The sequence below is a fragment of the Pangasianodon hypophthalmus genome, chromosome 22 (assembly GCF_027358585.1).
Source record: "Pangasianodon hypophthalmus isolate fPanHyp1 chromosome 22, fPanHyp1.pri, whole genome shotgun sequence".
NCBI lineage: Eukaryota > Metazoa > Chordata > Actinopteri > Siluriformes > Pangasiidae > Pangasianodon > Pangasianodon hypophthalmus.
In genome coordinates, this window is record NC_069731.1 from 8129146 (window position 1) to 8154169 (window position 25024).

A 25024-nucleotide genomic window follows, 5' to 3' on the forward strand; every position below is an offset into this window, starting at 1 on the left:
TGTATTTGAATTTATCATTACATCACAGTTTAAACAGTTTACACAGGGATAAAAAAGTTCAACAGTCGTATGAAATTCTTAAGTTGTAGAGTTCCATCAACAAAGCAGACACACACACACACACACACACACACACGCACGCTATGTAGTTGTGAAAGACACACAAACTGTGTAGACTAAAACCGCTCTGCATTTCTCTTTTAGGAAACCCTAAAGATGCTCAGCAACAACAAGAAGAACAAGAGGAAGAAGAAGAAGAAGAAGAAGAAGAAGAAGAAGAGAAAGAATAAATAAACATTGTACCCGACATTGCAAATATTATAAAGTGGTCTGGGTCTTGATTATTGTCAAGTAGAATTTTTTAAATTCAAAAATTTAAAGAGACTTTTTTTAATTCAAAGAGAAATTGTAAATTTATTAACTCAAAAGTAATAAAATCTTAAGTATTCGCTGAGAAGAATATTAATATGGTTTATATGCATGAAAGAGGGAAATTTAAATGTCCATGAGGAATACTGTATTTTCCTGAAGACCAACAACATATTAACACCACAGAGTCAAAACTTCATTCTGTTAAGGAGATTAAGTTGTAAATTCCTGAGTTAAATGAAGAACGAAGATCCAGCTGTGGCCAGGTTTTCAATATTAACTGCTTTACTCCAGCCAGGCACAATCTCACTGGCATTGCTTGACTCATTTGCTGCTCATGACTGCTGAGGCTTCGTCAGAAAAAGGGGAATATTCTTTAAATAGTGTCTTGACGAATCTGAGAATTTCTCGAATAGACCATAAGCACCCTAGTTACCTCAGAATGATCTCAAATCTAACTCCACAAAAAAATGGATCATTATTAACTTTAAATCTGAGCATGACCTAGTTTGCTAGATAAATTAATTGAACAATTTTAAATGAAATAGCTCATTATTGTTTAGCTTGTGGAGTATTTTTTAGGAATTAATTAAATTTCTAGGAATAGCATTAAGCCAGGGGTGTCCAAAGTCTGGCCCCAGGGCAAATGTGGTCCATGGACAGATGTTAACTGGCCCTTAGCTTCTCTATTAGAATGTATGATAGGTGGTAGGTGATAGATGCTGTAATTCCTAGACCGTTTACATCAGATGTAACTATCCTCATATTAAAACTGAAAGTCTGCACTGTGAGCTCATTCATTATTTAATTTCAACTCCAATATACTGTCGTAGACATACACTCACCATCCCTTTATGAGGAACACATGTACATCTGCACATTCATGCAGTTATCTAATCAGCCAAACATGTGGCAGCAGCGTCATGCATAAAATCTTGTAGATACAGGTCAAGAGCTTCAGTTAATGTTCAGAAAAAATGTGATCTCTGTGACTTTAACTGTGGCATGGTTGTTGGTACCAGATGGGCTGGTTTGAGTATTTCAGAAACTGCTGATCTCCTGGGATTTTCACACGCAACAGTCTCTAGAGTTTACACACAATGGTGCAAAAAAACATCCTGTGTGTGGAGGGTCTGCAGGCTGAAACACTTTGTTGATGAGAGAGATCAGAGGAGAAAGACCAGACTGGTCTGAGCTAACAGGAAGTCTGTAGTAACTTAAATAAGCACTCTTTACAACCGTGGTGAGCAGAACGGCATCTCAGAACGCACGACACATCGAACCTTGAGGTGGATGAGCTACAGCAGCAGAAGACTACATCAGGTTCCACTCCTGTCAGCCAAGAACAGGAATCTGAGGCTGTCATGGGCAAAGGCTTACCTAAATTGAACAGTTGAAGACTAGAAAAAGACCAGGTGATTTTTTTCCTGATCTTCAAACTGTCCAGTTTCGATGAGTCTGTGCTCATCGAAAAGCCTCCTGAGTGAAGCTCCATCATGAAGCTGGTTGAGAAGAGGACAAGAATGTGTAAACCTTCATCAGAGAATGATTTTTGTGAGACAGAAAAGTAGGTTGTTTTTCCAAGTATTTGAGTGGAAAAACACTGAATCATTGTGTGATGTTTATCTTATGCAATCATTTTTGCCCATTCTCTTAGTGGTTGCCAATTATTCTGGTGTGCACTGCATTTTAAATGAATTTAATAATTATCTTTAACACCTGCATGTAACCATGATGGATATTTGAATGTGTACAATAAGATATTTATTCTTTTTAATTTTAAAATGGTTGCACATTTAACTCTGCAAACATCATTCAAATGTATATAATTACATTACAGTATGACAGCTTGTATCTCTGTATTCAGTTCCTTGTAAACTGATATCTGTCTTTTTGCTGAAAAGCTTCCCTGAGGATTCATTTACATTTCTAAATGTTTGTAAATCATACAAATCCATTGCCTTCACACTTTATTCCCATAATTGGTCTCACACTGTTTAGCTCAGGAGTTCTCCTATTTTTCAGCCAGTGACCCCTTTAGATGTAGAAAAAATTCCATGGACCCCCTCAGAGCAGATTTATTTTTTTTAAATATTCAAATAGCAGGCTCATTATTCAGACTTGTACCATAATATTCTGGATATTTCTTAAAGCCATAGAGCATTCTATTCCTGAGCCTTCCACAGACAGGACATAGCAGGTCACTGTTGTTTTTCAAGTTGTGACGTAGTGATTCTAGCTCTGCCCGTTACCTTAAATCACACTTCACAGAACAGTACATTTTACAGTAAACAGTAAAAAAAAAAAATAACCGCACTCTTACAATTGCAAAAATGTTTTTCTTTTTAATTTAACCCAAAGTGGGGCTTGTTTCTTTTTCCACTATCTCTTGCTTATTCGAAGCATGTCAAAGTACACAACAAATAAACAACCAAAAATAAATCGTCATGAAATAAATTACCATATAAGTCAGCATCAGTATATCACAGTCGTCTTTCAAAAGAGGGAGAAGAATACACAAGTCTACGAGTCATCAATAGTAAATCGATAGATATCATAACTACATCTGTAAATATTCCGACATAGTACTTGTCAATGCATCAAGTCTTTTATTAAAGTATGGATTAAACGCATTCAATAGAACTCAATAACAACGTATCTGGTGATGGTGGGTTCTATCACTGTAACAGTAACAACAACAAAAAAATAAAAGCATGGACCCCCCCTGGAGATCCCCAGAGCCCATGCTAAGAAAGCACTGGTTTAGCTAACTGCAGCATACTTGACAGGTATTATACAACCAAGGACTTTCCAGTGAGTTGGAAAACTAGTGCTAAAAGAAGATCTATAATAATCATACAATTTATTTGTATAGAACTTTTTATAACCCATAGATGGATACAATGATTAAAAAGCAAAATAAATAAATAAAAGCACCTTTTTGGAGGAGATTATCAGTTGGCAAGATTATAAACTTGAGACAACGGGTTTTAAATTAAGTGTGTGAGTTTTTCTCACATTTATTGGAAAACAGTTTTAGTGGCGAAATTGTCTAATTGTTCTGACATTATCTTTATCAGACTATGTGAAATGATATCTGATGAGAAATAGTGGAACAGAATGTACCTGCAGAAATGCCCTGTACTCACTGTAGTGGTTAGTGTATGCATACTCAAAGATAGTTCAGTTTTTTGAAGCTCTCTTCACCCTTATCTCATGAAAGCTTGAGTTGCGTCCTGCCTCGCTGGTTTCTGAAGCAAGCGAATGAAGTGAGAGCTAACGAACATTTCACTTGATCAGGTAAGCTTATTGTTTCATTGGTTTCAGTGATTTTGCTTAGAGAAATAGTCTTGTTTGTTAAAAAAAAAAAAAGTAATGTAAGTAAAAATAAGTAAGTACAAATAATGGACATGTCCAAACTATACAGACAATAATGTGATTGCTTTTATAACACAGTAACTATAAAGTAAATATAAGTAAATATAACTCATTTTTTGTATCACTGTAAAGCTAAATAATGTACATTATAGATTATGTATAATATAAGGATATGTTATTCATTCTTGCTTTTATTTGGATGTTCTGCAGATAATCTACAGATTATTATTAATTTTTTTTTAATTGAATAGCTGATTGATTTAAAATTGTGTTACGGTTGAGATTAAGGTTTTGGAAACTGAGGATTTGGAGAGATGGAAGTGATAGTTTTAAAAATCATTTAAATATTTTAGTAAACATTTGAACATTCAAAGAAATATTACTTCAGCATCTACAGAAGACACTTGACAGAAGACAGTTAAAGAAAAATACTGCTTCATTTTATTTTAATTAAATTACATGGCAAACAGGTTTAATTCTGAGGAAAACAGCAGGCTCTATGAGGCATTTTGCTTTTTTAGCAGGACATATTCATGTCTTTAATGTATTAACCTGCCAATATTGATCAGAAAAGAGCAGGAAAAGCTTTATCAGGCAAATTTCAGTTTTTTAATTCGTGAGTGTATTTTGTTTGATGGAATGGTTTATGTATTTATATACAATATTCCAATATTACTGGAGATTTAGTGCTATTTTGTGTGTATATGTGTGTTTACGTGTGTGTTTATTCTTGCATGTACGTGTGTGTGGCCTTGTTTGGGGGGTGGTATGCTTATCTCCTTAAAACACCCATAGCCCTATCTTTCCACAGAACAGTGCAGTGTGGGCAGGGCAACTTTCCATCCCTCACACGTAGATACAATTACAAATGCACTTGCTGAAAATTATACACTGCATCCTCTTAGTAAATTAAGGTTTTGTACAACAGTCCTGTAGTTTTAAGATACTGAGCCATAAAGCTTGGACTCTCAATAAAGTTAGAAAAAATAAAAAGAGATATCCTGATTTTTCCCTAGTGTTTTCTTCTAGAAACTAGATGATTATTTCCCAGACCTTCGTTGATGGAGTAAAGGTCGTTCTCTATAGTTTCTAAATAAACATGCATTCACATAATAATAATAATAATAATAATAATATACAGTGTATATATATATATATATATATATATATATATATATATATATATATATATATATATATATATATATTATATATACATGTATAGGCTTAGTGGCATATACATATAGTGGCTTAGTGGTTAGCATGTTTTCCTCTCACCTCCAGGGTTCGATTTCTACCTCCACCCTGTGTGCATGAAGCTTGCATGTTCTCCTTGTGCTTCAGGGGTTTCCTCTGGGTACACTGGTTTCCTCCCCCAATCCAACACATGCGCTGTAGGCTTCTCGACACTTCCAAATTGTGTGCGATTGTGCCCTGCGATGGGTTGGCATCCAATCCAGGGTGTCCCCTGCCTTGTGCCCTTTGTCCTCTGGGATAAGAGCCAGGCTCCCTGCAACCCTGTGTAGGATAAGCAGTACAGAAAATTGATGGATGGAGATATATACTATATATGCTTATTAAATATGCTTGGGGTGTCAAATAATTTTTTATTTTTTTTTTTAAAGTTGTTTTAAGGCAACCTTTTTGCTAGAATAAAGATAAATAGTTTCTCCTGTTGATTGAGTGGAAATTTGAATTGAATTATTGTATGTAATGTTTATGTTATACAGTCATTTTTCTCTTTTGTTTCTTCACTAGAATCAGAGATTATACTGAAATATAATAAATGTATAAGTCTTATTTTTAATCGTAGGTAATATTTTGGTGTAAAATGTCTCATATATTTAGTAGCATGTAAATAACATTTTTAGAATTGCTAATCTTTTGAAGTGTGACAATTCATTTCAGTTATGCTTATAAAATTCTGTGTTGAAGGAGAGTAAAGATGACAACGTTCCGTTGCCGAGTTATACTTTTGGATGACACTGTCGTTGAGCGGGACCTGGAGGTCAGTTCCCAGTCCCTGTATTTACCTTCTAATATTTCTATCAACAGTCTGTCTTACAAAAATCTCCAATGATGAGAGCATTTTATGTATCTGTGATCATAGAAAAAAGCCTTGGGCCAGGTTCTGTTTGATAAAGTCTGTGAGCATCTCAACCTGCTGGAGAAGGACTATTTTGGCCTGGCAGCATGGGATTCATCCAATAACAAGGTGAATGATTTCATTCTAGATACTATGATATGCATGTTAGAGAGTATAAAATTTAATTACACATGCTAGCATCATACTCAGTTAGTTATCTGATCTAAATACAGCTCTACAGTAGTTAAAGTAGAGCCATATTTATTACTTACAGTATAGTAAATTTCTGACTTTTTATTTTCCTTCTTCAGGTGTGGCTGGACGTTTCTAAACAGGTTCACAAGCAGATTATACGTGCGTAATATTGCTCTGTTCTGTGGTGTATAGAACACATCAGATCTGTGTGTTTATGTGCAGTTATGTTTATTTTCGCTGATGATTGTGGTTTTAGGTCAAGATGCTACATTTACATTCAGTGTCAAGTTTTACCCACCTGACCCTTCTGTACTGGCTGAGGACATCACAAGGTAAAATCCCTCTCTCTCTCTTACTCTCTCGCTCTTTCTCTCTCTCCTTCTATTGACATAGGTACACTATATGGCCAAAAGTTTGTGGAGACCTGACCATCACACCTATGGCTTGTTTTCTGCAAAGATGTCAAGTACCAGATATCAGCCAATTATCACAGCTCTGATAACGGTATAATTGGATAAAGAGGTATAGAAATGTCTATATGACATGCATCCATTAATTGTCATATTCCTATGTCTACAAAATAATCAAAACAATACATACAATATCAATAATCAAAGAGCTGGTGTTATCAGTTTGAGCTTTTTGTTAAAGAAAAGCTCCGCCCTGAATTACATTAAATATGTTCATATTTGTTTATATGTTGTTTATTGTTGAAATACACTATATGGCCAAAAGTACATGGACACCTGATCAAGCACACAATATGTGCTTGTTGAACATCCCATTCCATTTTTAGGCCCCCTTTGCTGTTCTAATAACCTCCACTCTTCTGGGAAGGCTTTCCACTAGATTTTGGAGCGTGGCTGTGGGAATTTGCTCATTCGGCCACAAGAGTATTAGTGAAGTCAGGCACTATTGTAGGGTGAGGAGGTCTGGGGTGCAGTCAGTGTTCCAGTTCATCTCAAAGGTGTTCAGTGGGGTTGAGGTCAGGGGTCTGTGTAGGCCACTAGAGTTCTTCCACTCCAACCTTGGCACACCATGTCTTCATTGAGCTCGCTTTGTGCACAGGGGTATTTCTGTAATGCTACAGCCTACAAAGACGTCCTATACAATTGTCTGCTTCCAACTTTGTGACAGCAGTTTGGGGAAGAACCAGATATGGGTGTGATGGTCATTTGTAGTGTGTTACTCCTAACCTTAACCTCAATAACCAAGAGGAAATCTTTCGGCTCTTTTAGTTTTTGGAGTTTTTATGAAAAAGCAATCAAAATTGTCAGATATTCCTATGCTTCGTGGCACATTTGGTCCCCACCAAGATATAATAACCTGCCCACACACAGGTACACTTAACACCATTAGCTTTTCTGCTGACCTACAGTGAGGTCCAAAAGTCTCAGACCACATTGAAAATCAGGATTTTTTTTTTTTTTATTAAAAGTTGGAAATAAACAGAAGGTTTTAGAATTTAGATTTTTTTTAAAAATTAAACAAATAAAGTAAATGTTCAATATCAAGATTCTGCACTATTTCTAGTCCGTATTTAAATGTAAGCAAACTTTTGATAGTGAACATGTTAACTGCTTTGTACAAAAGGTCAGATGTTCCTCATGCCTAATCTCTTCTATTGAAGCATGTGTTCAGATGACACTCTGATGGATTTGATCTAAAATGGAACATAAGGTTTTGCACAAACTTGTGGAGTCCATGCCAGCTCGAGTACACACTCTCATTAAAGCAAAAAGGGCTTTGTTTTAAAGCCGCCTTTTCTGTCCAGTAAAACGACACCAGTAAAATGCATTTACAGTGTCAATATGCCTGTTTTGTATAATTCTCTGAATATTTGGCCCCTGTATAGAGAGAGACACTATAAACACATCACACACTCATCAAGCTTCAACAAAAGTTGTTCAAGCTGTTTAAACATGTTTCAGTTCCTGAGAATGTTTGCCCATTGTTAATGTGTGTGTATAAGCAATGTGCTCCATGTATTTATTTACTTCCTTATTCATTATTATTTTTTTCCTCAGATACTTACTGTGTCTTCAGCTAAGGGCAGACATCCTGACTAGCCGTCTGCCCTGTCCGTCAGATGTGTTGGCAGTTCTGGGATCCTACACAGTCCAGTCGGAATTTGGAGATTATAATCCTGAACTACATGGGAAAGAGTTCTTCAGTAACATTCCCCTTGCACCCAATCAGACTCCAGAGCTGGAAGAGAAAGTGACAGAGCTGCATCGCACACTCAGGTATTTTGGTTATCCGCAAACATACCATATATAATCATCATCCTCATGATCAGTGTTATCATGTGCAAAAAGGATATAATACAAAGAAAATGACAAAGAAAGAAAAAGAAATGATATGTTTGAGTTCTGTTGCTTTTAAAGGAAAATACAAAAGCATATTTCAGTCAGTATAATTTCTTAAATCTAAATGAAAAGTAATAAAATTTTATAAAAACGTAGAAAATGAGTTTTAGGATTCTTCTTAAAAAACAATACATGTGCACACACTCACATACGGATCCATATAAAAACACAGAAATCAATTTTCTGTATGTGTCGATGCAGATCCATGAGTCCTGCTGAAGCAGATCAGCTTTTCCTGCAGAATGTCAAGACGCTCGACATGTACGGAGTACACCTGCATCCTGCTAAGGTAGCATGAGGAAAATTGCTTGTGTAATATGTCATGCTGGTATAAGTTCCCCTCTGTGTTTCTATGTGTCAATATGTAAATATATTATTTGATTTGTTTGTGCTTATCGGTCTGTGTGTACAGGATGCCAGTGGAGCAGATGTGATGCTGGGGGTATGTGCTGATGGTCTAGCGGTGTATGAAGGTGAGGAAAAGACACAGACTTTCATCTGGCCTAACGTTCTGAATATGTCTTACAAGCGCAGCAACTTCCATGCCAGGATTATACACTCAGAGGTAAGCTTGTGTATCACATGCCTAACATGCTAGCTCAAGATGTGATTACAAAAAAATATATATTATTTTTTTTTACATATTGTTTAGGAAAATCAAACAATCCTGGCTAATAACATGACTTTTTCCTAAGAACTCTTGAGGAACAATTTTTTCTAAGATTGTATTTATTTAGCAGTATATAATCGAGTATAAGATATTTAATGATGATGATGATGATGATGGGGAAACCAGCAGAATTAGAGTCTACTGAGCTATTTCACTAATAATAAATTAATAGATATTAATCTTGAATATGAAACTGTGAATATTTAAGCAAGTCTCTTTGGATCTTATTCAGGATGCAACTGAGAATACCATCAAATTCAGTTTGCCCAGCTACCGTGCCTGCAAATGCCTGTGGAGAAATGCTGTGGAGCATCATGCCTTCTTCAGGTAGCAGTTTATAGCTGATTATATACAGTTATACACTGCCATAAGTATCATAATGTGTAGTAGTCCGCAAAGGAACCCTAATCACAACGTAGCAAGTAATTCGTCTGAATCAAGCATCTGCATGCAGTGTAAATGAGAGAAACCATGAAATATTATACACTTCTAGACATATTAACCAGTAATTCAATATTTAACACGTGCACATATCCTCATATCTTAGGAACCTTGAGGAGCAAGACAAGGTCAAAGAGGGGCTGCTACATTTGGGTTCTAAGTTTCGCTTCCACGGGAGCACTCATGCAGAATCTCTCAAGGCCAGCTCCACCATCGAGCGACCAGCTCCACACTTTTCACGCTCAGGCATCAAGAGAAAAGGTACATATGCTTGTGTATCTGTGTTTTCAGGGATCTATCATAATGAGGTGTATTCAGAGTGGAGTTAGAGAGAGTGAGCAGTGAAATTTAATACTGAAATTGTGCACTGAACCCTTTTTGGTCTTAAAGGCAAGTACTTTTGTTTAAAGGCATTGGTCTAGATTCTATTGAAAAACCCTGCCTTGGATGTTCTACTCAAGAAAGAATCTGGCAAACACAAAGCCCTGAACTACATGCAGGTGGTTTTTCAATAATCTGAATGGTGCACCCAGAATATCGATTTAAGGCTAAGGGGCTTAACCCACCTCTGAATACGCACAACCTTCCCTGCATAAATATCCCTGTGTAACATTTGGACTGAAGTCTCCAACACTGAATACAGCTCAGTGTTTATAAGAGTATATGTATGTGTGCCAACTACTGTTAATAATTATTCTTCCAGCAAAAGAAAGCTATCTTATGGCTTTGAAGCGCCCATACCAAACCGAGGTTGACGACTGGTTCCAAGTGCTTGGCTCTGATGAATCATGGCCCACTTATGGCCCAGGTAGAGTCCAGCGAAACTATCTATAACTTGTTCAGACCCTAAATATGATATGTGTGTGTGTATATAGCATACACTGATTGAGAATTTTGTAAGATACAATCACTTATTAAGCCTGATGTGCACACAGACAAGGGCGAACTGACAGGTGGAGAGACCCTTGCTTATAAAGAAAGAGAGGAAGTGGATAAGCTGGATGACGAGTGGTTTCAGCTATTGGGTGGGCGCTACTTTCCCACTCAGCATTCTTTGTCATCCTTAAGTTCAGGTAAATTTAATCTTCCTCCCTCTGTTCACATAGTTCCTCTGTGCTTGCATTTTTATCTCCCCTTTTCAACATTTCCTTTCTACCTTAATCATGGTTATTCTCAGTTGTTTCCAGTGTTATGAAAAAAAATAATACAGTAGGCCTGAATTAAGTTTGACTACATTTAAAATTTCCCCATATAAATGTTTTGCACAGATACTGATATTTTAGAAAGTGCTACATTCCAGCTTTGGAAACTACAAGCTGATGACTGGTTTGTCCTCCTCAAACCCCACACTTATCAACCCACTTTTTGGCACTGGAAGACCATACCATGTGAGTTCTGATTTTGCAGATTGTTCCTAAGGAGGTTTTCAGGGAGTAAATTTCAGAGCAAGTAGCTAAAAATTGTATCACCATCTTTTCATAATAAAGAAATGGGTTGCCAGGTCTGTCTGACAAAACTAGCCCAAAAGGCCGTCCCAAAATTGGAGTCAAATGATCAATGAAACCAGACTGATACTAAAGCTCAAAATCAAATCCTTCCAAACCTTATTTTACAGCCCAAAATCATGGCTACCACCACAATCATATGGTAATATTTACAAAATCAAAGTAATAGCATCCAATATGTTTTCAAATAAAGCCATATTATAGCCAAACTGTTCTTTCATTGAGGTACTGAAATGTGAATGAGCAGACCAATTCACTGACACACAGTCATACAGTAAAAGGAATGTACCAGTTTTACTGATGCGTTTACTGGTTGCATTAAAAAAAACTTCAGCTCATATATTTGGCCTGTAAAGCATTTGATATAATTAATGTAATTAATGCAGAAAGTCCACCTCCAGACCTGATGACAAAAAAGTCCTAATTCTGCTGGAAATCTGCTGACCTGGCAACACTGGTAGAGATCAGGCATTAATATTTCTGCTTTTATCCTCAGCGTCTCTACAGTCCTCTCAAGCTGAAGAGCAGAGAGAAGAGCTGGAATGGATAGAAAGAACCTCAGAGATGGGTATAAAGGATGACAAAATAAGAAAAGAGGTTGAGGCTGTGACAGAACGTCATGAGGAACTGGAAATGGAAAGAAACCTAATGAGACCAGACGTTGCTGAAGAAAATCTAAAGCTGGATATTGAAGCCAGTGAGCAAATACTGAAAGTTATGAGGAAAAAGATAGAACAAGAGGGGGATGGAGAGGAATTACAAACAGTAGTAATGTATGAACAGAGAACACAGGAAGTAGAACCTCATACTGGACAATTTCAGGAGTTTTTTGTTGAGCAAAGTATGAGAGGGATGGAGGTAGTAGACACAGTACATGAATTGATGTTAAAGACAGGTCAAGTAGTGTCTGAGGAAAATATAGAGGAATTAGAGGAAACATTACTAGAAGTGGAAAGTATTGAACAAAGACTGGAGGACATACAAAGGCTGAAAGTCAGATTACAGGAAGTAGACATTTTGCAGCAAAAACTAGAAGAAGTGCAGCAGGCAAGAAGACAACGAGGGGAGAGCGACGACTGGTACGTTCTGCTGGAGCACAAACTGATGGAATCTTTAGCACCTACAAGAATACTAGTAGTGGAAACCTCTGAACAAAAGCTGCAGGACATAGAAAAGAAAAGACAAGAACAAAGACAGAGAGGTGATTGGTACCTTTTGCTGGATCGCAAACCCTTGGTGATATCTTCAGCAAGTGCAGGTATGCAACTTCTTTCAGCTCTGTAAGGGTTATTACATATATATACACAGTACCATTCAAAAGTTTGGACACACCTTCTTATTCAATGGTTTTAATTTATTTTTATTGTTTTCAACATTGTATATTAATACTGAAGACATCCAAACTACGAAAGAACACGATTTGATGACAGCTTGGCACACTCTTGGCATTCTCTCAGTCAGCCTCATGAGGTAGTCACCTGAAATGGTTTTCCAACAATCTTGAAGGAGTTCCCAGAGGTGTTGAGTACTTGTTGGCTGCTTTTCCTTCACTCTCCGGTCCAACTCATCCCAAACCATCTCAATTGGATTTAGATCGGGTGATTGTGGAGGCTAGGTCATCTGATGCAGCACTCCATGACTCTCCTTCTTGGACAAATAGCTCTTACATAACCTAGAGGTGTGTTTGGGGTCATTGTCCTGTTGGAAAACAAATGATGGCCCCACTATGTGCAAACCAGATGGGATGGCATGTCTCTGCAAAATGCTGTGGTAGCCATGCTGGCTAAGTATGCCCTCAATTTCGACTAAGTCACCAACAGTGTCATCAGCAAAGCACCCCCACACCATCACATATCCTCCTCCATGCTTCACAGTGGGAACCAGACATTCAGGAACCGTCCGTTCACCTTCTCTACGTCTAACAAAGACGTGGCGGTTAGAACCAAAAATCTCAAATTTGGACTCATCAGACCAGAGGACAGTTTTCCACTGATCTAATGTCGATTTCTTGTGTTTCTTGGCCCAAGCAAGTTTCTTCTGCTTGTTGTTCTTCTGAAGTAATGGTTTCTTTGCCTGCAATTCGACCATGAAGGCCTGACTCACACAGTCTCCTCTGAACAGTGAATGTTGAATTATGTCTGCCACTTGAACTCCGAGAAGCATTTATGTGGGCTGTAATCTGAGGAGATGTAAATTGGTAAAATGTAAACTTATCCTCTGCAGCAGAGGTAGCTCTTGGTCTTCCTTTCCCGGGACGGTCCTCATGAGAGCCAGTTTCATCATAGCGTTTGATGGTTTTGGCGACTGCACTTGGGGATACATTCAAAGTTCTTGAGATTTTTCGGATTGACTGACCTTCATTTCTTAAAGTAATGATGGACTGTCTTTTGTCTTTACTTAACTGAGTGTTTCTTGCCATAATATGGATTTGTACAGTAGCTGTAGTAGCACTAATGGGGCTTCTGCCTTCCGCTGCACAAAACAATTGATGGTCTAAAGCACATTAAGATGGCAAGAAATGTCACAGATTAACTCTTGACAAGGCACACCTGTGAATTGAAAACCATTCCAGGTGACTACCTCATGAATCTGATGAGAGAATGCCATGAGTGTGCCAAGCTGTCATCAAAGCTAAATATAGCTACGTTGGACAATCTAAAATATAAAACACATTCTGGGTTGTTTAACACTATTTTGTTTACTACATAATTCCATACGTGTTCTTTCATAGTTTGGATGTCTTCAGTATTAATGTACAATGTTGAAAATAATAAAAATAAAGAAAAACCATTGAAGGAGAAGGTGTGTCCAAACTTTTGACTGGTACTGTATATATACATATATAAGCAATTATAATATCACAAAAAACTTTCTTTAAGATCAGTGTTATCAAGGTGTCTTGAGTCAAAAAGCACTACATACAATAAGCAATAGTCTAATGAATTGTTAGTTTATACAATAATTAGAAACACGTTTCTAAAATGTACCTTTATTGGGCCTTCATAACACATTCATATACATTGCATAAATGTTATACAGTAGTACTGGAGGATTTATGTTAGACTTATGCAGAAAGTGACAGTTAAGTTTTTTTACACAGTATGCATCTTACTTTATGACATAAAGGGAAAATAAAATCCAGACTATTTTTACTAAGGTAAAAAGGTAAAAAATATCCAAGACTATATCTTGGCTATAGCGCAATCTGTATTTTTCAATTACCGCTTTAATAGGAACACCTGTACCACTGCTAATTCATGAAATTATCCAATCACAGGAATCTGAGGCTATACTGAGCATAGGTTCATTGACACTGAACTGTTGAAGAAAAGGAAAAAAACAGGCAAAACAGTTCAGTTTTGGTGAACCTGAGCTCAGTATAGCCTTGGATTCATGTTCTTGGCTGACATCAGTGGAACCCAGTGTGAACCCAATGTGCTCTTTTGCTGTTGTAATTCATTCTCCTCAAGGTTTGGCATGTTTTTGTGTTCTGAGATGCTTTTCTGCTCACCACGCTGTGTACAAGAGTGGTTATTTGAGCTACCGTATTTGTGTTTCCTGTCACGCTGAACCAGTCTGGCCATTCTCCTCTGACATCTTTCATCAACAATGTGTTTCACCCACAGAACTAACTCTCACTGGATTTTTTTTTCAACATTCTGTGTAAAATAATATTATGCATTGTGTTGCTGCCACATGATTGGCTGTTTTGATTATTGCATAAATGAGCAGGATCACATGTGTTCCTACTAAAGTTGCCAGTAAGAGTATATAAATAGTTATATAAAATAGTCTAAGCACATTCATGAAGCTATGAGGCTTTGCCTCTTACTGTCATCTTACTTTCTGGGAGGTGTATTTACAGCATGTAGTTATCAGAGCATGGAATTGGATGCAGATCAACTAACGTGGTGGTTGTCCATCTGCATCCAAAGCTATTTCGATGCCACATTATTTATAAGAATATTGAACATCAGCAGAATAAATTATTTTCAATCAATTTTGGTAATCAATTTTGCACTTACAATGCCGTTATGAAGCACTAATATGTAGCTGTAGTATTATTTAAGTTGCCTGTATATCAGTTAAATGAATAGGAATGGAGTGGATCCATCACAAAGGAAGTTTTAAAGCTTCATGAATGTGCAGTTAGTAAAAACAAACTAATAACATGCATGACAAGAATAAATACAGTAAAAATAGTATAAAAATGAAAATTGAGGGCTCTTTTGTCTTTATATTATACAAAGCTTGTACTGTCACAACACAAGTTTTGAAATTATTCTTTCATCAATATAAAGGATTAATGCAATGTTTTTGAATGTGTTATGGAGACCCAATGTAGGTACCTGTTAGTAAAGTGTTACCCAATATATACAGCGGTGTGCAAAATTCCTAGGCACGTGTTAAGAAATATGGTAAAGCAAAGATGCCTTTAAAAATAATGAATTTAAACATTTTCTACATAAAATAAAACTTCAATCAAGAGAATTAGGAGCAAAACTAAACAAAGCAAATAACCCTTTATGATGTCTTTACATCATAATGTACATCAGTAGTTTCAGATACATTTTGTGCAGTTTTATAAGGAAATTTGAGTATTTTGGAGAATCTGACACAGTTCTTTAGGAGATTTTGACTGTCACACTTGCTTCTGTTTTTGTAGCTAATCTCTGACAGCCAGCATTCGCTTTTTTGTTGTTACATAATGTAACCTTTTCTACTGACATACCAACCTTTTTTTTTTTTTTACATTTAATTTTTGTTGGAAAAGTAATGTTTGGAAATGTTTTTTTTTTTTTACTGACCCAATAATTCAGAAGTCATAAAATAACTAAGACAAAATTAGTATTAAAATATTTACAGTGCCCAAGACTTTTGCACAGTACTGTATATAGAAAATCTATAGTGGTAATTTGCTCTATAACCCCATATACAACAGTATAAATTCCATCCACTTCATCACTTCTGTATTTTTATGGTCCTATCATGGACACAGCAGAGCAAAAAGCAGAGATTAGACAGTGGATAGAGGCGGAACTCCAGAGAGCAAACACTATAACACCTGTCCAGATGAAAGATGACTGGTACATTTTGCTGGAATTGCTTCCACAGACCATTCAACCTACACTGCCTCCATCAGGTACAACTAAAACCGCATATATACACAGTAGCTACTACTTTAGTAGTATTCCAAATCAGTATTTCCTTTGTGGAATATTTATGAATAAAATAATGACATACGGATGAGTATAGAATGATAGAATAGATTCATATAACCTACTCGTAGTTTTCTTATCTACATTCATATGACTATAGTTTGCCTTGAGTGATCATTTTAGATTCTAACTTTGGATAAGATTCTAGTTTGTTGTTAACCACATAGTGAAATGATTACAAATTGAGCATTTTAAAATTCAGAAAAAGGCTTATAGAAAGCTTGATATGCATGGGAGATCAAAATATCAAGATAGGAACCCTTTGCTCAAAGGGTGACACACACACTGATTTAAGTCTCAAGTTCAAGTAATTCAGTATTTTTATGCAGAAAGGTTACGCAGGTGCTTAATTTGATTTTCATCTGAAGTTGCATCTGAGGTCTGAATGTGTGGTGTCGTGGATATGATCCTTGTTGATGTGTTTGGCATTGCAATAAGCAAATAAACCTACCTGTTTGACAATGCACACAGTCATTGATGGAGCCCAGTGATCATATTGCAAGGGCACACCTCAAGAAGGAAATCATGAACTTTATTATTTGTGCCATAAATCCTAGAGGCAATTGCTGAAGCCATGATTCCACTTACTTGCATTAATTACAATCAAAATGTTATTTGTTACGTTAGGTAACTTCAATTATTTAATGGCATCAGACATCCATGTATATACAGTATATGTGTATTTTTCTCCCTTTTACATTAATAGAGATTGATATCCAGTCATCTCGGGTACGTGTGGTAGAGGAGCACAAAAACTTGGGCGAGGAAAAGGAATGGAGAGAGGAGAGAGTCATTAATGTGAGAGAAACACAACCAACGTTACCAGCACAAAGAGAAGAACAGACACAGAAACAGAAGGATGATGACTGGTTTATCCAGCAGGATGTTTCTCCTAAAGAAGGTGGTAAATATAGAGATACGTGAACACTCAAACACATGTAGGTATATGCAAAATCACGTGTATTGTTGCATCTTGTTTATTTCTGTGCTTGCTACACCTGTAGGTGTTTACAAAGAGACCAGAGAGGAGGAAGCACAGCTAGTCAAAAAGGAAGGAAAGAAGATAATATTTGAGGAGAAGAGAAGAGAAATGATAGAAACATCTCATGAAATGGTTCAGATGAATCCAATACCTTTCACTCCTTCAGGTGAGGAATATATTAGTAAAGTTTGCTGTGTTACTTACATCTCACCTACATACACCTTCATCTTCTCTTTTTACCTCTGATAGTAAGTAGGGAAATTGTATGGATAGGGTTAATTTATGGATTCTTGATATGACTGACCAATTCGCTGTCTGTAAAATTAGATCCATCTGAGGCGTGTACTTATATAACTATGTTTTTACAGCATAACTTTTCTGTAAATTTCACATAATTTATTTTTGATTACAACCAGCACCTTAAGCGGTCAACTTAACTAACCAGCTAGCTAACATTAACCAAAAAAAACTGTTAGACAACTGACTTTATATAATGTAAAATGTAATTACGTGAGTACATACACTCACTGACCACTTTAATAGGAACATCTGATCCATCAGACAATCACGTAGCAGCAGCATAATGCAGAAAATCATGCAAATACAGGTCAAGAGCTTTGGTTAATGTTCACGTGAAATATCAGAACGGGGATTAAAATGTGATCTCAGTTACTTTGAGCATGGATGGTTGTGCCAGATGGGCTGGTTTGAGTATTCCAGCCTGATCTGAATCCTATCAGCCTGAAATTTGGTCTGCTCTAAGTGGATTACTAATGATGAATTGATTATTTAAAAAATGTTTGCCATTAGCCAATCACCTTTCAGCAGGCATTTTACAGTGTTTGCATTGAGCTACAATCATAAAACTTGAACAGTATGTTCATCTACCCATCATCTATTGTGTTTTGTGTAACTTGGCAAGAACTGGCCAATGCAGGCACCATGTCTGAAAGGTGATTGGACCCTACAGATTGCTGCTTGCATTTATATTTTCTTTTTTTATCACCAAGAAAAAATATGATTGTCTGAGAAAGTTATGAAGATTTCACACAAACACAGCTAGAAAGAGGAATATATTTCTTGGTTATAGTGCCTATGACACTGATCTCTGAAGATACAGCAGGCCTGAGACCTCATCAAACAGTCAAGATCGAGGAAAAGGAAGTAATCTTTGACAAGAAGCCAATGATCATCAGAAAGGAGCAAGTGATAGTAGGAGAAGTGGAAAAGAAAAATCCTGCTATAAGGCGTGAGGATGAAGACGACTGGTTTGTGTTTTTTTCACCAGCACAGTTTGTGAAGATGGCCGTTGCCACAGGTATTGTTTACTAATTATAATTTGTGGTTAAATTAAATCTCTCTTTTTGATTGGATCAGGTAAATTATAGATTTATAGTATAGTTTTGCTAATGAGCAAACCATTATTGAATGCAGATGAATCTATTCATCCTTACTTTTTTAGTTGAGAGATAAACATAAATTGTAAAGCCCTCCTGTATGCGGAAAATGGGACAGTGGTTTAAATTAATAGGCTTTGTCGATTTGTATATTGCTTGTACTACAGCAAGAGGCCATGTGGTAGAGGACAGAAGACTTTATCCATATGTGCCTGGACCAAAAGCAGCAGCGTATCATAGAGAGGTGATTGATGACTGGTTCATCATGTTTGAGCCTGTTTCTAAAAAATCAGGTAAAAATAAAAACTTTCTAGGCTTTGAGTCATCTTTCTCTCTTGCTCTCAGATCTTATTCTTATCTCATCTCTTTCAATATCGCTTGCCAGTGAGCGTGGACAGGAGAGCTGAGGAGGACCAGGCTAGGAAGGAGGAGTTGTTTAAGAAGAAAGCCATGGCAGAAGACAGACGAAAAGTGACAGGTAAAACATAGAATGGGTGAACATACAGTATATTTGTCTTTATAAAAGGAAACTGGTTAATAAGAAAGCTTTTAAAGGACCTGATAAGTGAAAGTGGCGTGACTGTGTCTGGAAACCAGTGTGATAAACAATGTTCAATGATTGAATTTCTACTTCTCTTTTTTCCTTCTTTTGTTAGGATTCAAACCTCCTTCAGTTCCTGTCATTCCACTGACTCCAGCTGACCAGCCAATGACATCGACTCCCACTGCACAGTCTGTTCGCATCACAAGACCCACCTATGAAGAAGAGAGTCTAAAGAGACTCGACATCACACAGGAGATCACACAAGACATAACGCAAGAATCTAAGGTCCAAAACATGTACTTACAACACACTAATAACAAACTTTATGGTTATAACATGTTCTGTATTGTATATTCCTCCTGTATGTGCAGGATAAATTGTAAACAGTGAACGTTATGTGTCCATATTGCATTGACATGCACATTTTGGGGGATCCTTTGTTTGAAAAGGCATAGGAATAGGTTTAAACTATAACGGATAAACCGTTCCAGTGAACATCACCTTTCTTTGCCTCTACAGGTGGAAACAGAGTCCATCATAAAGAGAAAGGTTGGCCAATCAATCTTTGAATTTGTCTGTATTGTTTCTTATTGTACACTCTAAAATGCATATAAACACAAGATAAATGCACATATTTGTACATACTGTATATGATATTTACATGCTCCACTTGTTGCCTTTTTGTTTTTTCTTCTATTACAGAGAAGAGAGAAGAGAATTGAGGGTGAATCCATTTATATCCGTCACAGCATTCTAATGTTAGAGGTGTGTAAACATTTAACATGCACATCCATGCAATTTTCAAACAGTCAATCATGTGGCAGCAGCACAATGCATAAAGTCATGCAGGTACAGATCAAGTGCTTCAGTTAATGCTTTAATCAAACATCAGAATGGGGAAAAAATTCGACCTCAATGACTTTGATTGTGGGCTACAACAGCAGGGGACCACACCGGGTTTCACTCCAGTCAGCCAGGAACAGGAATCCGAAGCTACAGTGGGCATAAGCTCAGCAGAAAAATACCAGGTGATGTTTCAAACCAGCCCTTCTAGTGCCAGCTTCCATGCCATGGTCAAAGTGAATGAGATCACATCTTTTTTACATTTACATTTACATTTATGGCATTTGGCAGACACCCTTATCCGGAGCGATTTACAAAAGTCCTTTGAAGTCTATCAAAAATACATTCTAATACTGGCTCGCTAGGTCACAAGCTAGGAATACCATCAGTCCAAAAACTCTTTTGGGGAGGCAGTAGACAAGCACTCAGACAATACCTTTTTTTTTTTTTGTTTAATTTGTAAGTGCTAACTTAAGTACTTTAGGAAGAGGTAAGTCTTTAGATGTCATTTGAAGACTGCCAGTGACTCAGACATCTAGGGGAAGTTCATTCCACCACCTTGGTGCCAGAACAGAGAAGAGTCTCGATGCATGCCTTCCTTGTACCCTGACAGATGGTGGGACCAGTCGAGCAGTGCTATTTTTCCCATTCTGATGTTTGATGTGAACATTAACTGAAGCTCTTGACCTGTATCTGTATGCCTTTAAGATTGGATCATTGCACGAATGCGCAAGTCTACAGTTGTTCCTAATAAAGTGATCGATGAATCTGTGTGTTATATTAGTAAGTCTTATGGACTCTTTTTTCTTCTCTCTCTCTTACTCAGGATTCTGATGTGATTCAGGATGTGGTGTTGAGGCATCATGCCAGCATCAGCGAGTTAAAGCGCATCTTTATGGAGGATATGCCTGTGTCTGGCCCCACTGAGTGGGACAGGCGTCTCTCAACATACATTCCTGTTGTCTACCCCCAATTATCCAATGGCGAGCTATTTACTGGCATAGACATAGTGAGTCTCACACACCACAAATATTGGATCACATTACTGTGTGAAATTGATGGTTCTATTTGTCCAAAGCAGAACGAGGGTTTGTCTCTCATCCATCACTGACAGATGATTTTATTTTCCAGATGGGAGCAGATGAATTGGTGGCCGTGTGATGTCTCTCCACCCTGTAATACAGAGCGAATCCTCTGTCATATTAACAGATAGGCAGCCAGAACCCCTTTTTTTCTCCATTTCATCAATGATACATTGCTATTATTACTTGGTAATATAACCTGTATACAGTTTTTATTTTTATGTGCAGTAAATACTATAGAGCATATATATTGTAATACTTCCCGTTTCAGTGGTTTGTTGGTCTAATGCAGCTTTCTAATGTCTGGTAATGGATATGAGGCTATCACTGTCTATGTAGGCTTGTCAGTATTCAGTAGCCACATTTTGAAAGTTGTGGAAGATCAAAAATCAAAATCAAAAATGTGTGTAGGATTGTTTGGGTAATTTTAGCATTATGTCAGTCATCAGTGAAGAAATAAAATGATCAGAATTAAACCCCAAACTCAGACAAGATGATTTTTGAGATTGCAGGTGTCATCAGGATCTTGGACTGGTTGCTGAACTGCTTTTATTGTCATTATGTGTATAGGTGTGGTTATTAAAAAAAATAATAAAATAAAATAAATTAAAAATTAGACTTAGATTCATTTTGAAAGTACCAAGTTATAGTTTGTTTATTAGGTTTAGAGCCTGTATATGGAGATAACACAAAATTCCACTTACAGTTTGTTTGTACTTACATGTTTTGTTGATTTATTCTTGTCATGACTATTTTATTTGGCATAAAGTCTGTTAAAACACTAAGACATTGTATTGATTCAATATATATGTTTCAAAAGAAATTGCTGACGTAACTTCTGAGCTTTGATAAATATGGCCCAGGATGTGACGGGGGAGGTACTAAAAATGTTCTTTCTCGGGGGTTGGTCCCCTTTTATACACTGTCTGACATTTCTTCAAAGTCATCTCTTTGAACAAATGTGTATGCAGACACACAAACGCAGCAGTCTGCTATAAATACGTTTGTAAAGACAGTATAACAGGCAAGAAATGATCTTTGGCAGTCATGTGGAGATACAACATGAACAGTAAAAATAATACATTATTTTTGAAACATGGAAATCTATTTCATAAAGAATCAATCCTTCTGCAAATTCATTTCTTTTGGCAGCTCTCCAAAATGCACACAAAAAAGAAGCATGAACATTTTGTCAACAATGATTACTGTTTTATGAATTAAATATATTGTAAAAGTAAGTTTCATGTAACAGTAATGAGTATTCAGCGTTACTGTAGTGTGGAGTTAATACTGAAACTGTGCACGTTGCTATTCAGATCTCAGACGTAACTACAGACTTGCTTGCTCTCGGACAGTTGTGTGGGAGTTATGCACAATTCTGACTCTTATGGATGATCGCATACATTTTACATGTGATTATGTGAATAATATGTGATCACATGTGAAAAACCTTTCACTAAGTTATGGCCTGAAAGTGCACATGTGAACGCAAGTAAACATGTGACATCTTGTGAACACGTGGCAACGGATTATTCGTATGAGAAAATCACATCTGGAAAATGAAACCACACACCCTACATTTGATGAATTGTGAAAAATGAATGAATCCTGTGCAAACATCATATGCGAAAATGAATAAATCTTGTGAAAAATGAACACAAATAAATGAATACTGTGTAAAAAAATATCACATGTGAAAATAAAAACTCTACATGTAGAATGTTGTAAATGTTGTAAAAGTCTTGTAAATGTCACATGTGAATCATGAGATTATTCCCATATCAAGTTCATGTGACTTTTTTTAATTAGACCTTGAACTTAAATTGATTTTTAATTTTTTTTTTTACTTAAAGTTGATGAGTGCTTGGTCAGTTTATCCTTTCAGCCAAAGGCACATTTTATCATGAGAGCACATCATTTTATTGAACAGACAACTCAAAATAGATAATTAAAAGTGTTATAAAATAGCCTACATCACACACACACATATTATAGTTTCATTATCTCAATTTAGTGTCATTTAGTGTAAATTTTGCACAAAATTAACTGTATTTGTGCATGATATATAAAATAAATATTTTCGTGGCCTGTCCAGTTTCAACAGTGGATAATGTATTTTTCACCTAAGCTTGACGTATTCTGCCACTGTACTGGATTGTGCTATTATATAAACTGACAAATATTGAGGGTGGAAGGCATTATAACAAATTTGCTGTGATGAACATGATAAATAATAATGCAAAAATATATTGGCAACATACTACACTCCTATTAGATCTGGCAACCTTGGAGGCATGAACTGCACACGGGTCATTTTACAAAGCTTTCCTCTGCATAAATCATAAACATTGACATAATTATTGGACTTAAGTCACCAACTCTGAGTGTATATTCAGTGCCTCCAGAATGTATTCACCCCCCCAATGATTACGTCTCTTTTTCCTGTATTGCAACATCAAGTTGAAGTATATTAGAATGGGATTATGTTCTGCTCATTTTGAAGTGTCTCTCTACAGAAATAAAATTAAATTATTTCTGTAGAGAGACATTTCTTTTTGCAGTCTAAATTAGGAATAGTATTTAATTTTCGAGAACTCGCCACGCTAAATATGTTAACCAGGATAAACCTGTGTTAATTTTTGTGTCCAATTATATGCTTGCACAATAAATATCTCTGACTTTGGCAGGTATCATCTAATTAATGATCAGAACTTCTGTCATGAAGACCAAAGAACTGCCCATGAAGCTTCAAGATGAAGTCGTTAGAAGGGAAAAAAAACGATGGGAATAAATTGTTACACCTGCATATTATAATATATAATATATAAACATCTGCAAAGCTTTGAACCTTCTTAGGAGCACTGTGTAATCCATTATAACAAAGTGGAAAAAAAACATGGCACAGCCCAGACACTACCCAGATCAGTCCAATCTGAGTGCTTGGGCAAGAAGGGCAACTGTCAGAGAAGTGTCCAGGAGTGTAGCTACAACACTGAAGGGGTTACAGAGCTCACTGGCTGAAATATGAGAACCTGTGCAGACTTCAACAATATCATCAGACCTTCCCAGATCTGGCCTCTATGGGAGAGTGGCCAGAAGCAAGCCACTTCTGAGAAAGGCCATGTTAGAAAATCTGAGAGTTTTTGGAAAAAGATTTTGTGGTCTGATGAAACTAAAATTGAGTCATTTGATCTAAAGCCAAAGCATAATATTTGGCGTAAACCAAATACAGGTAACACCATTTCTGTGATCAAGGATGCTGGTGGTAGCATAATGCTCTAGGGTAGATTTTCAGCAGGAGGAACTGGAAACCATCACAGGCAGTATGGATGGAGCCAAAAATAACAAATTGAGAATCTGTTCCAATCAGCCAGATATACGCATTTAGGGTGAAAATATATGTTCCAGCAGGACACTGAGCCAAAGCACAGAGCCAAGGAACGGCTTAAAAAAAAAGGTTTGTGTTTTGGCCAAGTTAAATGGCCGAGTCAAAGATCAGACTTAAATCCAATTGAAAATCTGTAGCATGATCTGAAAATTGCTGTCCACCAACATTCTTCATCTAATTTGGAATGGAAGACAATGCCAAAATCAAAATGTGCAAAGCTCATAGAGAGAGATCCGAGACAATGCAAATTTGTAACTGCTGTAAAAGGGTAATTCACACTGAGGGGGTGAATACATATGAATTAAATGGTTTTTTTTATCAGTTAAGCCATTTATTCATTTTCAAATATTTCAAGGAAGGAAGGAAAGAAACAACATAAGGAGCTGAAATGATCTGATGCCTCAAACTGACATGTTAAACTCCATGATATGGGGTATCTTGCCAAATCTGTTACAAATCTGTGACAGGAGCACAGACAGTGACACTGAACAGGTTTTATTTATATCTCTTTAGATCCAAGGGTCAAATTCTACAAATTATAAGAATAGTCTGGAAA

At 36.6% G+C, this 25024-nt stretch overlaps 1 protein-coding gene across 6 annotated transcripts; it reads left to right on the forward strand.

Moving 5' to 3' along the window:
• The first annotated feature begins 3517 nt into the window (after window positions 1-3517).
• epb41b (erythrocyte membrane protein band 4.1b) lies at window positions 3518-21865 on the forward strand. 6 transcript variants are annotated; one of them, XM_026924146.3, is made up of 25 exons: window positions 3518-3669; window positions 5683-5755; window positions 5858-5962; window positions 6145-6187; window positions 6285-6360; window positions 8056-8274; window positions 8599-8686; window positions 8810-8962; window positions 9300-9394; window positions 9615-9769; window positions 10212-10316; window positions 10444-10581; window positions 10777-10896; window positions 11510-12271; window positions 16013-16156; window positions 16939-17136; window positions 17237-17380; window positions 18305-18532; window positions 18779-18904; window positions 18997-19089; window positions 19268-19440; window positions 19675-19704; window positions 19858-19920; window positions 20825-21007; window positions 21130-21865. In XM_026924146.3, the coding sequence occupies exons 2-25, from the start codon at window positions 5693-5695 to the stop codon at window positions 21157-21159; spliced, it is 3534 nt and encodes a 1177-aa protein (XP_026779947.3). In that variant the 5' UTR covers window positions 3518-3669; window positions 5683-5692; the 3' UTR covers window positions 21160-21865. The 6 variants fall into 6 exon arrangements, with proteins under 6 accessions (XP_026779947.3, XP_053083904.1, XP_053083901.1 ...); XM_053227926.1 differs by lacking the exon at window positions 3518-3669 and adding an exon at window positions 5048-5269; XM_053227928.1 differs by lacking the exon at window positions 3518-3669 and adding an exon at window positions 5048-5269 and having other exon boundaries at window positions 16016-16156.
• The last annotated feature ends 3159 nt before the right edge of the window (window positions 21866-25024 follow it).

Excerpts from the sequence above, each read along its gene's own strand:
- epb41b (XM_053227926.1), top strand. The coding sequence starts at position 5,061 with ATGAAGCTTGCATGTTCTCCTTGTGCTTCAGGGGTTTCCTCTGGGTAC. Across the intron at positions 5,270-5,682 it reads CAGGCTCCCTGCAACCCTGT|GAGAGTAAAGATGACAACGT; the intron begins GTAGGATAAGCA and ends TCTGTGTTGAAG. Across the intron at positions 10,317-10,443 it reads ATGGCCCACTTATGGCCCAG|ACAAGGGCGAACTGACAGGT; the intron begins GTAGAGTCCAGC and ends ATGTGCACACAG.